Raw genomic sequence first — 16,121 nt, 5'->3', positions numbered from 1 at the left:
CTGCTTAATGACATCAGTGAGGCTGGTCGCCAGAGATCCCCTTTGGCTGGCGCCACAATGAAATTATCAGAAAATGTGAAAAGGATGCCCCAGAGCTCACTAGAACTTTGTGGGCAACTTTCTCAGAGGTCAGTGGCAGGTGCTGTTACTTCACCGCAGACTTAAAAATCCAGGTCAATATGAACCATCTAATCCACAAGGAGACTACAGACTTCGAAGTGTTTGAATCTGTACAGTTTAGAGAATATCAAAGTGCAAAGAGTACTGTACTATAACTGTATTTAAATTAATCAATTAGATAAAAACTAGTGAAATTTCTCAAACTTTGACACGTGCTAGAATTGAATCACAGAATGGTTACAGCAGAGGACGCAGGCCATTCGGCCTGTTGAGCCTATGCCGACTCTGCAGGTGCCATTTAGTTAGTCCCATGCCCTCACAGAATCATAACCTCATTATCTAAGATTCCTTACTGTTTCAGAGATATTTTGACAATTAGTACAGGTGTTTATTTTGGTGAATTTTTGTGCTTAAGGTGATGGATGTTAATGCAGTACTTTCACACTTTTTGCAATCTGGATCAGCATCAAGTACCCCAAGGTTGGATTCAGAATAAAGCATCCTTTACTGTGCCCCAACAATGTTAATTAATAGTCTTCGCAGGACTCAGTTTGGAGTCCCTAGTCTTTGAGTTATCAAGTTGTGGGTTCAAAACTCACCCCAAGGAGTTTAGTACATAATTCAAGCTGATAGTTTAACATGTCATCAGCTGCTGCATTAAACTAAGGTCTGCCCTTTTAGGTGGGCACAAAGGTCCCAAGACACTATTTTGGGGGGTGGGGAGGGAGATGAGTAGGTGGTTTTGCAGTAGCATTGATCCCTCAAAACATCATAAACCAATTATCTAGTTGTTTCTGTCGCCTGGTCTGGCAAGATTGTTTTGCTAGGCCTTGCTGTGTGCAAACTGATTGCCATGTAGGCCTCATTACAACAGTGAATGCATTTCAAAAGCAATCTATTGGCCAAAAGGTGTTCTGTGACATCCTGAGGTGCTACATTAATAAAATGCATTAATTTAATCTCAGAATAGTGCCGTAATTCATCAGCATGGCTTTTCTAATTGTCATGCCATCCATCTTTGTGATGTCTTGAGTGAAATGTCAACGAAGTGAAAAATTTGGGCAAATCTGTTACATGAGTGGGTGCCCAGGATTTGGCTTCAGATTGTTCAAATTAATTTCACATTGGATCCAATCTTCACTACAAAGGTAAAAATACACCAAGAGATTCAACGAGTAGCTGTTCTATCTTGACTCTTGTCTACATTCACTTAGTTGGGCTATATACATAAGATCCTGAGGGATCTTGACAGAGTAGATGTGGAAATATGTTTCCTCTTGTGGAAGAATCTAGAACTAGGGCGTGTGGGGGCGGGCTTGACACGCCGATGCGCAAAATGACACATGATGACATCAGACGGGCGTCCCAGCGTCATTGCACGTCATTTAGATATTTCGTTCGGTGGGCGCGTGCCGGAGGCAGCTGCGCACCCACCGAACTGTCAAAAAACCATAACAACCTTAAGGTTGGTGGGCAGGCGAAAGGCCCAAGCAGTCTTCACATTTTTCAGGAAACCTCATCCACAGGCGGGATGAGGTTTCCTGAAGGTTTCATAAGATGATCAATTAATTTTTGTGCAATTCACAAACATGTCCCAGCTCATGTGACACTGTCACGTGAGGGGACATGTTTAAATAATTTTTAAATTTATTATTTAAAAACTTTTATTGTGTACTTAATCTCCCTGAGGCAGCTCCGTGCCTCAGGGAGATTGCTGTGCTCTTTCGCGCACATGCGCACAAGAGTGCAGGCTCCAATTCTCCTTCCTCCCCCAGCCTGCACACGTAGCACTGAGTGCTACCAGCCGTGCGTCATGCTGGGTGGGCCTTAATTGGCCCGCCAATGTAAAATGGCAGTGCGCAGCCGATCGCAAGCGGCAATCGACTCCATGCGCACCCCCGCCTGCTCCTGCCCAGCCCGCCCAACACAGGTAAATTTCTGGCCTATTCGTCACTGTTTAAAAGGGGTCATCCATTTAAGAGAGAGATGAGGAGAAATTTTTTCTCTTAGAGTGTAGTGAGTCTTTGGAACTCTCTTCTTCGAAGGCAGTGGAAGCCAAGTCTTTGAATATTTTTAAGGCAGAGGTGGATAGATTGTTGATAAGCAAGGGGGTGAAAGGTTATCGCAGGTAGGTGGGAATGTGGAGTTGAGTTTCCAATCAGATCAGCCATGATCTTATTGAATGGCGGAGCAGGCTCGAGGGGCTGAGTGGCCTACTCCTGCTCCTAACTCGTATGTACGTATGAGCCAAGAAACAAGGATATATATGTCGGCTCCTTTCTGTCCTTAGATCATTGATGAATGAGGAAGAATGGCAAGCTGTTCTACAGACTGTTGCAGAAGAGATTAACAGCTCACCTGACACCCACAAGTGTTTAAAGATCATTACGAAGGAAAGCTTTCATTCCTATGACCTGGGCTGTATTCAAACTCAGATGTGAGAGATAAAAGAACAGCTTGCTAACATAATGCACCAGCCAGTCATTCAAAATTGTTTTTAAATTATACTATTAGGGTGCATATATCATCTTGACCCTTGTTTTTACATGTTCAGAAAAAAAAGATACATGTTCTTCCTTCAATGCTCCACCCCTCGGTCTTCCCTGAGGTTCCCATTAACAGTTTTTCAACAACGAAGACATTAGGATGTACTGTAGTCTGAACAGCAATCAATGCTCCTCTGCAATTGGCAAACATAAGGATGGTAAATACAAAGTGTGCCAATATTTCCTACCCAAGCACTAAAAAACAATAAACACAGCATGGCAACATGCACATATGGAGCTCTATTTCTGTGTTAAGCAGCGGCGAGAAGCTGATGCATGATCATTCTGTGAATTACTATGCTTAGCTGTGTTATGAAGCACCAACACAAACAAAAGGAGACCTATCCCAGGCCTTGTTCATGTATCCTTGTGCAGTTTCTCACAGTAACACAATGGTTCATCACAACGTTCAACAGTTCCATGACAGCATCCTTGCGCAAGTCCTGGATGAGTCTGCCGATCCATCCCCAGTCATTAATGGAGTTAAACAGGGCCACGTGTAGGTGCCAACTCTCTTCAGCATGTTTTTCTCCGCCATGCTCTCTGATGCCTTCCATGATGGTGATCCTGGCATCGAAATCAGATATCACACAGATAGAGAACTGCTCAATCTGAGGCAACTCCAGGCAAAGACTCAGGTCTCTAAGATATACTTCACGACTTCCTGTTTGCTGATGACGGTTTAGAGCTGGACATGCAATGTATCATGGCTTGCTCTCCAATGCATCTGACAACTTCGGCCTTACAATCAGCACAAAGAAAACTGAAGTAATGTACCAGCCTGCACCAGCAAAGCCCCATCATGAGCCCAAGGTTTCAGTCCATGACTGGAACCTGTCAGCAGTGGATAAGTTCACATATTTCGGCAGCACATTATCTCGGGCTGTCTATAATGACAATGAATCACATACAAGAGTAGTCAAAGCAAGTGTAGCCTTTGTCAGACTTCAAACATCTGGGAACGAGGAGGAGTAAGTCTGCCTACCATAGTCTATAGAGCAATAGTCCTGCCCACTCTGCTCTACACATGCAAGAATAGACTGTACCAGCGCCATGCCAAGAAGCTCAAACAATTTCACTTTAGAAGCTTCCGAAGGCAGCTGAAGATTAGTCGGCAGGACAAAATACTAGGCACTGAGGTGCTCACCTGAGCTGGCATGCCAAGCACCCACCCCATATTGAGACAGTCACATTCGAGTTGGGCTAGGTATGTATCCAGAATGCCTGACATTTGCTTACCAAAGTGAATCTTCTACAGAGAGCTTGAGTCTGGGGTGCACTCTCATGGTGGTCAAAGGAAGTACTACCAGGACACTCTAAAAGCTTCAATGAGGAGTTTTGAAATCAACTTTGAAAGCTGGGAGAAACTTGCCCAGGTCGCTGCACCTGGTGCAACCAAATAAAAATGGTGTGGCTTCCTTCGAAAGTAAGTGCAAGGAAAGGAAATGTTGACCAGCAACTCGTCCAAAACTCAATCATCTGCAGTATCCTGTCCTATTTGCCTCAGAACCTTCCAGGCAGAGATCGGCCTTAGCAGTCACTTATGTATCTGCCGGAACCCTGTCAAACACCCCAGACGATGAACATGGTTATCTTTGCCTTGAAGCACAAACAGGAAGAGGAGGCAGTAGTTTATGAAGAATGTTCATTATAGACTTCCTGCCTACTAGATTGATATGTAACACTGGGACCCACCACGCACAAGGGGAATCTGGAATTTTAAAATAATATCTAACTTCCTCTTATGCATAAGATCAGAGAAAAAAAGGAGCAAACTAAAACTCTGCAGTAGTACAAAACTAGGATTTTGGTTCAGATATATTATTTGGTATGCAGAAAGTTCTTGATAATAACTATACTGCACTGTAAACACTGCACAGAAGCTTAACACTTCCCAAAGTCATCCTATATCACTCCTCCATGTCCAAACTTAATCCAGCACTTGAATTCCTCAATTACTTAGATATCCCCATAAACTAATGTGCTCATTCTCCAATATTCATCTTTTTAAATTAAACAGAATTTCAGAAATATTAACCTCTTTTTTTTTAACTCAAGTAATTACAGCAATTTTCCAGGGAAATCTACATTCATGTACTTTAGCATGGGACCAAAAAGAAATTGCCAAAAGTCCTTTACCGGATCACTGTACATAATGCTCACCTAGAATAACCTCTGCAGCTGGGTAGGGGAGGTACCTCATTATTGGTATTAGGAGTGATTTTTGGATAGTTCTCGGTTTTGTGGTAGCTGGAGTCAAAAGTGGGTCTGTCAAAGAGAATGAGCTGGCAAATCAGCTCATATAGTGCCACCTGATGTTGGCAGCTTCACTACTATTGCTGACTCCTCGATTTGAATATTATTGGAAAACAAAATTCTGGCAGCCCTGACTTCTGTCACAATTTGGAGAATTTCAATAATGGGATCTGCTCATTTAAAAAAAATTCTGTAATGAGTTGCAGTTATACATATTTAAAAGATAGCAAAACAAATTATCCTATCAATGCCTAAAAACTGGACTTCATATCAATTAAATACTATGATGTTAACAAAACCAACCACTTCGTGGAACAATGTGTAACTAGATTCTCCACCTAGTTTCCTATTCAAGATGCTGATGCTTGACAAAGTAGCAGAGATTAAGCACTTGCCCTCAAGGGAGAAAAGATACATCAGGAAGAAGGGAGCCAAGTTGTGTCACTGAGGCACAACTCCTTGCAGACTGCCTTCTACACAATATACTAAACATGTTTGAGAGAACATAAAAACTGATCCTGCCAAATAAAAGTCTGAAATATATTTAATGAAGAAACAGAACTAAAATAAAATCTGGAGAATAGATTCAAATGCATTAAAGGCCAACTATATATCTCAACTAAAACATAATCTTGAGCTGCGCAAGATCAGCTGAACCCATAAAAGTCAATATTAAGGAAAAAAATCTGAAAGATTATTTTTATTAAATTTCTTATAGTTTTTAAAACATAAACAATGTTACAGTTCAAATTTTAATCCTTTCCCCCACAACACTTTTGTCTTGTTTCATAGCTAGGTGGCAGATTTCATGAATGGGACAAAACTCTGATGTACCAAAACCAGTGGCCTTGTACGAACCATCTATGGGTTAGCATGCCCATTGCTAACAATCAGTTAATATTCATGGTACACTGCTCACTGAAGAATACTGCTCAATGAAGAATAGATGTGATGCACACTAAATTCACCTGTACTTTTCAAAGGTAACGGGAGTGATATAATGCTGTCAAACCAAAGTATGCAGATTCAAGCTGCTTAAGAGATCAATCTACTATTTAATTAAACAGAAATCACAATATTACATGAAATATTTAGAAGTATAAATCTAAAAATAACTTGAATCAGTCTATAATATGTACTTCTTAAAATGCAGTTTTTTTAATGTGATAAAAGGACTTTTAGATGAATGCATCACTTTTGTCTCTTGGCAGATCTTCAAGTGAAGATGTAAATAAATGGCACAAACATTAGTTCACCAATGGATTTTCGATGCCTCAGTCAGGACAGAAATTGAGCAGTTCAAAAGCTGCATTTTTGCTTGGGATTTCTTTCATGTTTTAACTGTTTCTTTTCCAGCAAATAAACTACTTAAAGATCTTGTACCTCGGGAACTGAAGTGTTAAAATCTGTCCATTGGTCCTTTTCCATTCACATTTCCTTGAGACTAATATCAGCACAGTATGAATTCCCCTAATAGTTTAGTATTAAAAATAAATAGAATTGCTTACTCTACTGTCTATCAATCTGCCTATATCAGCATATCAAATTAACTGTCCTAGCCACCAAAGCAATATTTTAAACAAGGACATTCACCACTTTCTCAGACATACTGGATATAATTCTCCCATTTCTTTGCAATGGAAGACAGCTTCCATGTTAACTCCAGATATTTTAATAACAGTATGAAATTCTAGTCTTTTTTAAAAAAAATTTTAAAATAGAAAAATGCGTTTTTCTCTAGGATGGCATTTGATGTTACTTCAAATTTGTGTTGCTAAAAGTTTTATAAAGCAAATCATACAATTTTTTTGATAAAGCAAATTATACATGTTTTTAGAAGGATTTTGCCTAATCTGAATCTTAATTGAACGTTTAATTGTTATGTACAGATCAAAAATAAAAACCGAATGTATTTGTTCTTCAGAAATAAAAGTACCTTTCTAAAGGAAGCAGGCGTTCGGGCATAATAATACAGTGCCAATGAATAGAGATCCTCTATATCTTCTGTCTCCAGGTTGCAGGGAACACTTTCAAGTGATCCTGAAATACAAACATATGTTGCACTGGGCTCACACACATTCTGACAACAAATCGTGCGTTTTAGTCAAATAAGTCAGTTAAGTGTATCCCTCACTTGGAATCAGGAATTGGACATGCAGTGATGTAGACCCAACATCACTTTAACAGGAGCCAAGCAACCAGGGAAAACAATGTTTTATTGTGTTGATTTTAAATACAATTCAAAAAATATCTATACAATCTCTTAAATACCTACATATTTATGGTTGCATCTGGCATGCAATGTGTCCAACATACTTATACATATGCAATATTATTGACACACTTCAATCTAATTGGCTTTGTGTTCATAAAATAAATTATTGAACAGGTAGGGAACACAACTCAAAAATGGATTTACAAATTACTGACCTACATAAAAAAGTCAGAAAATAGCTTCCAATAAAGAAAGGGAAATTTGTTTATTTCTTGTATAGGAGAACAAGCTAAAGCATGAATTTTATTTGAAGTAACTGGCTGGAAAAATGGCGCAACTATATTCAAGGTTCTATTTATTAATGCAGCGATATATGCAGTTTTTAAAAGCTAACTTCTAGATGAAAGGAAAATATTGATTTGTCTATCTGCAATGGGTAAAGAAAATGTTATTACTTATTTATGCAAGCCAATTAAAAAGCTCTTACTTCATAATCTCTGCATTTCTCAAACCTTTGAACAGCTACGTGCATGTCTGCCCCATTCCCCATAACTTCTATCATCCTTATAACTACATAATCTTTACCTTAGCAGGAGCAAATGGCAGATCACTAAAATAAATAATCATTAGCTGTTTTCTGATCTCATAACCTAGACTTTTGCCCTAGGGCTGAACATGGAGATTTATATATTGTTTATATATGTTATGCCAGTAACTTTAATTCCCCTTCATGTTACTCCTCGAAAGAAAAAAACAACAGGAAAACCATCCATTCTAGCTGAAAATAAACACACAATATTCACCTTTCTCTAACTGCATCAGTTTGGCTTTCCCACAGCTCCCCCAAAGAGCTTATGGCAGAATGGGCAAAACACACAATTATCTAGGATACCATGCCAGTGATAATGTAATATCATTCTTTCTCATTGGTAAAATAGCTGTAAGTCAAAGAATTATCATAGCAAAACACCAAGTGTACAATAGAATATTATACCCATGATGAATTAATTTTTACAATTTTTAAGCACTTCTCCAACAAATAATTCATTCTATATTGTATCAGTGAAAGAGGGAAACAAATCATCATATAATTTTGCATTAAACTCCTTCCAAACAATTTTCTATTTGAAATAGCTTAAATTGACATTGCAGTTAATTATGCCATTACAAAGTGAAACACACCAATTAGCAAATGAAAACAACTGTTATATCATCAAGAGCATGTGCTGGCAGAGCACAGTTTTGCAAAACATCATGCTTTATTCATATTAACATGGTAAATTGGGCACATGTCTGTTCTGTTCTATCAGGCTTATTAGCTCAAAGTAAACCATCAAATAGAATCACAATCTCTGTAGCATGGTGAAACACAACTCAGCAGTTTCTTCTCCTTATCTGTCCATGTGACAAAAGCAGCAGATAGCTTACATTTCTCTCTTTTCAGTGCAAGGAACCAGTGTAAACTAGAAGCCAAACAAAATTATCATGCTTTATCCCTTGCTCTTCAGCCTCTTGGTGAATCTGTGTTGTGTCTCCTCTTAGGTCAATATATTTTTTCTGAGGTCAAAATCCTGGAACTCCCTTCCTAACAGCACTGTGGGTGTACCTACACCACATGGACTGCAGCAATTCAAGAAGGCAGCTCACCACCACCTTCTCAAGGGTAACTAGGGATGGGCAATAAATGCTGGCACAGCCAGCGAAGCCCACATCCTGTGAATGAATAAAAAAAAGTGCTCAAAATTGAATCACAGAATCAGAATGCAGAAGAGGCCCTTCGGCCCATCGAGTCTGCACCGACACGTGAGAAACACCCGACCTACCTACCTAATCCCATTTACCAGCACTTGGCCCATAGCCTTGAATGTTATGACGTGCCAAGTGCTCATCCAGGTACTTTTTAAAGGATGTGAGGCAACCCCCCTCCACCGCCCTCCCAGGCAGTGCATTCCAGGCTGTCACCACCCTCTGGGTAAAAACATTTTTCCTCACATCCCCCCTAAACCTCCTGCCCCTCACCTTGAACTTATGTCCCCTTGTGACTGACCCTTCAACTAAGGGGAACAGCTGCTCCCTATCCACACCCTTCATAATCATGTACACCTCGATCAGGTCACCCCTCAGTCTTCTCTGCTCCAACAAAAACAATCCAAGTCCATCCAACCTCTCTTCATAACTTAAATGTTTCATCCCAGGCAACATCCTGGTGAATCTCCTCTGCACCCCCTCCAGTGCAATCACATCCTTCCTATAATGTGGCGACCAGAACTGCACACAGTACTCCAGCTGTGGCATCACCAAGATTCTATACAACTCCAATGTGACCTCCCTACTTTTGTAATCTATGCCTCGATTGATAAAGGCAAGTGTCCCATATGCCCTTTTCACCACCCCACTAACATTCAGAGATCTACGGACACTCACGCCAAGATCCCTTTGTTACTCAGAACTTCCTAGTGTCATGCTGTTCATTGAATACTTCCTTGAGGTTCTACAGATGGGGTTTGGCCAAGGCTTTGCTGTGGCATTCTGAATGAATTTCAGTTTTGGAGAGTGAAAGTGGGAAAGTTTTGCTACAAGAGCATTACAAAAGATGAGGCACGAGGTAATAAAGGCATGAATTCTTATCTCGGTTGCAATAGAGGAAACTGGCAATATTGTAAAAAAGAGTAAATCTTGATGGCTAAGTGCATTGGGAAACAAGACTCAGCTCAGGAAGACCCAACATGCCCTTGTGCCCTACTCCTGGACTTAACTCTGTCAACCTCCATGGCTGCTCCCTTAAGCTTAGGGCAAAAGCACACAGAAAGTGATGATAGCAAAAAAAGTTGCTCCTGTTTTGCCTTATTTAAACAGCGGGAAATTTTAGCTTATCCAAAAACTACTGTCAGAGAGGTGTTACACAATCTATATTTAAATGTTACATTCATATAATTTTACAAAAAAAATGTTGAATTGATTAGAAATGGATGACTGTTTAGCATGATTATTTACAGTCTGTAATATTGCACAAGATCAGTCTTAAGGAGTAATTAAATCTATGCTGTGATCCTGATTGATGATGAGAGTTTTATGTTAAGTGTTTCCTTCACAGGTGTAATGTAGGGAGGTTAAAAGGCCCTTAAACCCATTCCAAATAAATTAAACATTATTAAACACATCAAGTCAACTTGCCTCGAACCGTTGAAAAGAGGAGGACACAGATTTAAGAGTAGGTCTAAAGTGACAGTCATTGAGAGTGATTAATTTAATTTAGGTTATAATTCCACAGCAGAGACTGTGTACCATAGTCGAAGGTTTTAAAAAAACAACTGGGAATTGCTCAAACTATAACACAGGAAATTTGTATCATTCTGTTAAATTCTACTAATGCTGACCTATTACATCTTTCTGTTAACTATTCATCACAGAACGCTACACAGAAAACTTATGGCACTAATGTTTTATCATCTCCTACCACAAGAACTAAAGCTGTGCTCTGTAAAAGTTAATCTGGCAGCAGATTTATGTCATACACGTAGCCTGTCCCTTAGCTGTCAGTTGATCAACAATGGCCAAAGTAAACAGGACTGCAGTTTAGTATGTAAGGCAGTCAAACCATCAAGATTGCTGTCAAGTCAGCATGTTAGTGTATGCAGGGTTGGAAGTATAGTGGGCTAGAAACTACCATTTTCTCTGCAACTTGAATGTACTTTGCCTTGTGCAGGAATTGTGCGACAGGTAATAGCAATTCTTCTCAACATATATCACCACAAAATAAAAGCTTTTTCCCACATTAGAGCTTTTATGTTAGTGGCATATCCAATTGAAGTACTGAACAGCCCTGGCTCAAATAAACAATTTATCACATCCCAACACTGAACAGAGTGGGTTGTTAAAAAAAAGTAATGCAAATATGGCAAACACGGACATAGTTACATGAATAAGGAGGCACACAAGATAAAGGTAAATCAATTATCTTTTTTAAAAGCCCAATGGAGTAGTGCAGCGATAAGAGACCCTGGATGACTATTGAAAACTGTGTGCAACAAGGGGCAAATAACTTTTAAAGTTTTGGCACAAATTTGTATTTTAACACAGCAACATGTCAGAGCCTTTTACTCCTGGGACCCTCCTTTGCCTGGGCACTAAACAGGTACAGCACAACAGAGGTGTAGCGCACTTTTCCACAACCAGGAAAATTTGGATTTCCTAACCAACGCCATTTAAATGAGCTGGGAGCAGATTCAGTGTAAATATATCTCCTGACAGGGCCAAGTAATGCCAGATGTACCTGAAAAATCAGGGTATCTGTAGGGTTGATCAGGATTACTGCCTGCTGATGGAAGTGGCTAGGAGATTGTAATTGAGAGTTAGGCCTTTCACTGAAAGGCATATTGTACATGGAATCCTTTCCCCTGCCCTTTAAGTGTAGGCCAGTCTCCCCAAATCCCCCAATCAGCAGTAAAAGAGTATTAAAAGATCTCAGAAGAGCACTAAAAGGACCCAAGACTCAGCCATCACAGTCTCTACCCGTTTCTCATCACCATTGCACAAAGGAAACAATCAGCTCACTAGCCACAAAGGTGAAGGAAAAAGGCCTTGCTATTTCCTATATTTTCACTTCCAAAAGGAATTAAGTGAAAGGAAATTCACTAATTGTGGAACAAATGTAACTTCCAAGTTATTAACCTGTCATATTAATGTTCAAGACACAGTATGCATATACAACCTTTTTGACAACTTTCAACTTGCCTATTATTTAAAACAATAATCCAAAGAGTGATATGAAGAGTCACTTAAAGTTCAAACAGGAGAAATAAAGTGCCACACTGGCTTTTCATCTCTGGAAGTCATGTGTAAATTTAGCCTAGACTGATGGGATAAAAGTCTTCTGTCTGTTGGCTGAAAGGGACCTACCTATGTGAAATGAGTTTGGGCAGCCTCAGTCCAATCAACTCCAAGTAGAAATGGGCCTAAGCACAAAATTGTACTTCGCTCAGCACAAATTTCCAACTCACTCAAAAAGTCACAGGATAAGTAGCTAGTGTGGGAAATGGAAAAACAAATATGCCACACCGGTGCAATATTGCTCTTCTGAAATTGGGGTTAAACATTACCGCTGCAGCAAATTAGAAGAAACTTTAACACTTCATTTCACTATGCTGATCTAAGAATGCTTGATGCTGACACTGAGCACCTTGAATGGATAGAGTTCCGTTTCCAAACATTAAAACCCTCACCTTGAGTAGAAAAAAAATGTTAACACTAATTTTTTGGAGAAAATGAAATCAAAGCATTTTTAGGCTACTGACAATGGAGTATCCTTACATCAAATATAATCAATGAAAGGAAAGAGAATAATCTATCCTCATTTTAACTACTTGAACGGCATAAATATGTCCTCTCTGTAACTTCCTCTTTCAGTTCTATAACATACAGCATCATTGTTTTTAAGCAAACAGAATCACCAAAAAATTCATTTCTCAAAAAGCAAAATAATTCATGTTTTACTACATTTGTTCTAATATCAATTGCATCTATAAAATTGAGGTTAACTTTATCTTGAAGTTTTTTCTTTAAAAAACTGGTGTACTCCTTCTGAAGACACTGGGCAACATTGGATGAAAATACAATAAAATCTTTGTTAAGCTCAGGGAATGGGTGGTGCTGTTAATCAAAAATGCTAATTAACATGGAGTTAGATTACTCTGCACACAAGACAAGGTGCTGCTCTGTCTTTGAGAGGTTGAGGGGAGAGGGAAAGCAGCTGGATGGTCAAGGGCCCCAGCACATCAGGGCATCACAGTAAAAATACCACAACTGAAGACCAAGCTGACACCATGACCTGGAGACTGGCTTTTAAAAAAAAAGCTCTCAGTTTCACTTGACAGTTGCTCCAAGCTGTATATCTTTGTTCAGGCATAATAACCAAAACTGACCCGAAAATTTAATAATTTCAATGTAAAGCCTAAGAACAACTTCTGCAGATTTACAACCTATTGCTGTTATTATTAGTTTTTTTAAAAATTCATTTACTGAACTCTGAAAGTGACCAGCTTTGAAAAAAAATCGAGCTGTCAGAAATTCCGGTTATTAGAGAATTCTAGTTGGTCAATAACACAAAGTTTACTTAGTTTAAACTTAAACTGCTGGTAAGAAAATTCCCTTTTTCCAACCCTACCCTCAACACTCTCCTTAAACATGTCACAATAGTAAGAAGATTTCTTCATTAACAATGGAGTTTTAAACATACATTTGTCAGCATTTAGAAAAGAACTACTGCAGCATTTCGGTATGAGGTGCAATTCATCAACAGTGCTGTACATTAAATGGAATATCTACGCATTGTCCAGATTGAAATAGGATTTATAAATCTTCTCAATCTTTAATGAGATTTCTCATGGCCAGTGAGAGACTTGGGGCATGGAGGCTGGGTGCTGGCAATCCTGAGAGCAACAATGCAGCAGTAAATCACTGAATAAATGGGAGAAATACTTCAGAGCCTGCAGTTCAATTAGTACATTATCATTCCAAGTTTCAAAGCTGGTGCCTCACTCATGCCTTGATGTCATTGTTATTTTGTTTTTTGGTTTTGTGATCTGATTGGCCACTGGTGGTCCAATGCGAAACAAATCCTACATTCATTTTGATAGTACTTTATTTGTCCATCTCTTGGGTGCATGGATATGGCAGAATGCAGTTATGTTACTGGACCAGTAGTCTGGGCTAATAACCCAGGCAACAGGAGTTCAAATGCCAATATGGCAGTTTATTGGGTTGTCACAGTTCACAAAGGAAACTTGGTATCCTTGCCCAGTCTGGGCTATGAAGACTCCCACACTAACATCGTTAAATATTAGTTTTGCTGTCAAGTGGGCTAGCAAGCTACTCAGTTCTGTTAGATCGACATCAGCAGTCCAAGACGGCAGCCCTTCACCACCTTCTAAGGACAGCTAAGGATAGGGAATAAATGCCGATGATACACATATCCTAATAATTATTTTGAAGTTCATCTCCAATGGCTTTACTCATGAATGGAAACACAGAATCAAGAATAGGCAAATCTGCAAACGTACATGAAGGCGGCAAAGATCGGGTACAATGCACAATTAGGTTGCATTTAAAAGGGGGCAGAAAAAAATTTTGTGGATAATTGTGGATGAAAAAGATCATTTGGTTCACATCAATTCATCCATCCAGAAAGACACTAAACTCTCTCCATTGCAGCATCAATCTTGTCCAGGATTTTTGTCTCTACTACTCTACTGGAAGCCCTTTCTGTGTGTAATCGCTGGATTTATGAAGAATTTCCCAATATCCATTCTAAATCTACTTCTTAATTGCTTGAATTTGTGTCTCCTGATTTTGCTGTCGCACGTTAATTTGAAGTATATTCCAGATTGACCTTTGCCATTCTATTAAGGATGGAATCAAAAACTAAACTGTAAAATGAGAAAATAGAACCAAGAAAATAAATTGAAAGAAGAAAATCTTTTGACACCTACCAGGATCATGCATGTGCACAGCAAGGTGTGTGATTAAGCCTGACTGTAACGTAAAGGGGCAACAAAGAAACTAAGCTACGGGTAATGAGAAGCGAATTCCATGCCCTTACAAATGGCAGTGAGAAATAAAGAGAGGGTATGGGTAACTTTCATGATTTTTTTTTATGGGTTTTTATTATAAATGTTATCTACATGTTCACTTGCGTGAGATAAAAATGACAGCTGGAAAGGAATTCAACAATGGAATTGATTGACTTTTCAACATTTCAAGTTCTGATCTTTCTGGTGCAGACAGACTTACTGTCCCATGTTATGTTTATGACTTGATTCTTAAGTTATATAGATTTAAAAAATAAATTCTTAAAAAGAGTCAAAGTTTAAAATGAGAAATTTGCTCCAACGTATATTTTTGGACACATAAATTTCCTTTGCTCAGCAATAGCTCAGACAAGTAATGTAGAAATTTCAGTATGATGGAATTGCCTAGGTCTTGAGACTTATCAAATTTTCTGATCCTTCATTACTTCAATTTCCTCAAAAATTAAAGCCATTCCCAAAAATAGTAGGCCTTTATAAGCATAAAAAAATCAACTATCTCTTTAGTTGATGGAAATAGTGGGCACAATTTTAAAATTACATTGTGTATGAGATTCATGGCCCAAATATTAACCTAGCATGATCACTGTTCAGAAAAATATTCACTTAATTTATAGATTTTCCACTGACTGGAATACTACATCAACATTGTGGTAATTTTTTTTGTGGGTTAAGTAGTCATATGGAAAATGGGACATTTTTAAGAAATTCCCATGACAAACAACACATGCAACTCTAATTGAAAAAAGAGCTTATCAGGGTACACTTACGAATGAGCTCCTCCTTACATGCTGCCTCTTGAGACAATATAATTTCTCTGGGGGAAAAGATACATATATTATGGTACTGGATTTAATATCAAATACTGTAAATATACTTTAAAGGGATCTCAGGAGTTAGAAATTATTGGATACTCAGTTCTTAAATTGGTTAACTAGACCAAAAATATGCATGATTCACTGGAACATTTTTCTTCCTATATAACAGCTTTCATGTTTATAGCAGCTTTAATGCAGTAAAACCACTTTTCAAATCAGTGTCAATCTTTCCCGGGTCTCCATGTTTGAATCCTCAAATCATGTTTCCACCTCTGTCACAGTAGTAAAATGGCTCTTGAAGTCACAAATGACATCCTATGTGACTGTGATGCTGCTGATCTATCCTTCTGTAACCCATCAACCACACCACCCACTTCCATCTTGCCTCTCCATCGTTGTCCAGCTGGATGAGACTGCACTTGATTGGTTCCATTCTTATCTAAGTAATTGCAGCGAAAAAGATCACCTACAATGGCTTCTCTTCTCACCCTATTACCTCCAATGTTCCCCAAAGATCTAAGCTTGGTCCCCAATGCTATTTCTCTACCACACGGTGCCCCTAGGAGACATCATCCGAAAACAC

At 38.9% G+C, this 16,121-nt stretch overlaps 1 protein-coding gene across 2 annotated transcripts in view; it reads right to left on the bottom strand.

Annotated features, from left to right (window-relative positions):
* The window catches only part of tbc1d23 (TBC1 domain family, member 23), a 74,658-nt gene that overhangs the window by 30,909 nt on the left and 27,628 nt on the right, over positions 1-16,121 (bottom strand). For both annotated transcript variants that reach the window (XM_078560086.1, XM_078560087.1), the window contains exons 7-8: positions 15,491-15,537; positions 6,859-6,962 (exon numbers count right to left, since the gene is read on the bottom strand). In XM_078560086.1, the coding sequence (XP_078416212.1) occupies positions 6,859-6,962; positions 15,491-15,537 (151 nt within the window). The remainder of the gene's footprint in view (positions 1-6,858; positions 6,963-15,490; positions 15,538-16,121) is intronic.

The sequence above is a fragment of the Cetorhinus maximus genome, chromosome 16 (genome assembly GCF_964194155.1).
Source record: "Cetorhinus maximus chromosome 16, sCetMax3.hap1.1, whole genome shotgun sequence".
NCBI classification, from domain to species: Eukaryota; Metazoa; Chordata; class Chondrichthyes; order Lamniformes; family Cetorhinidae; genus Cetorhinus; species Cetorhinus maximus.
This window is presented reverse-complemented; position numbering and strand designations above follow the sequence as displayed.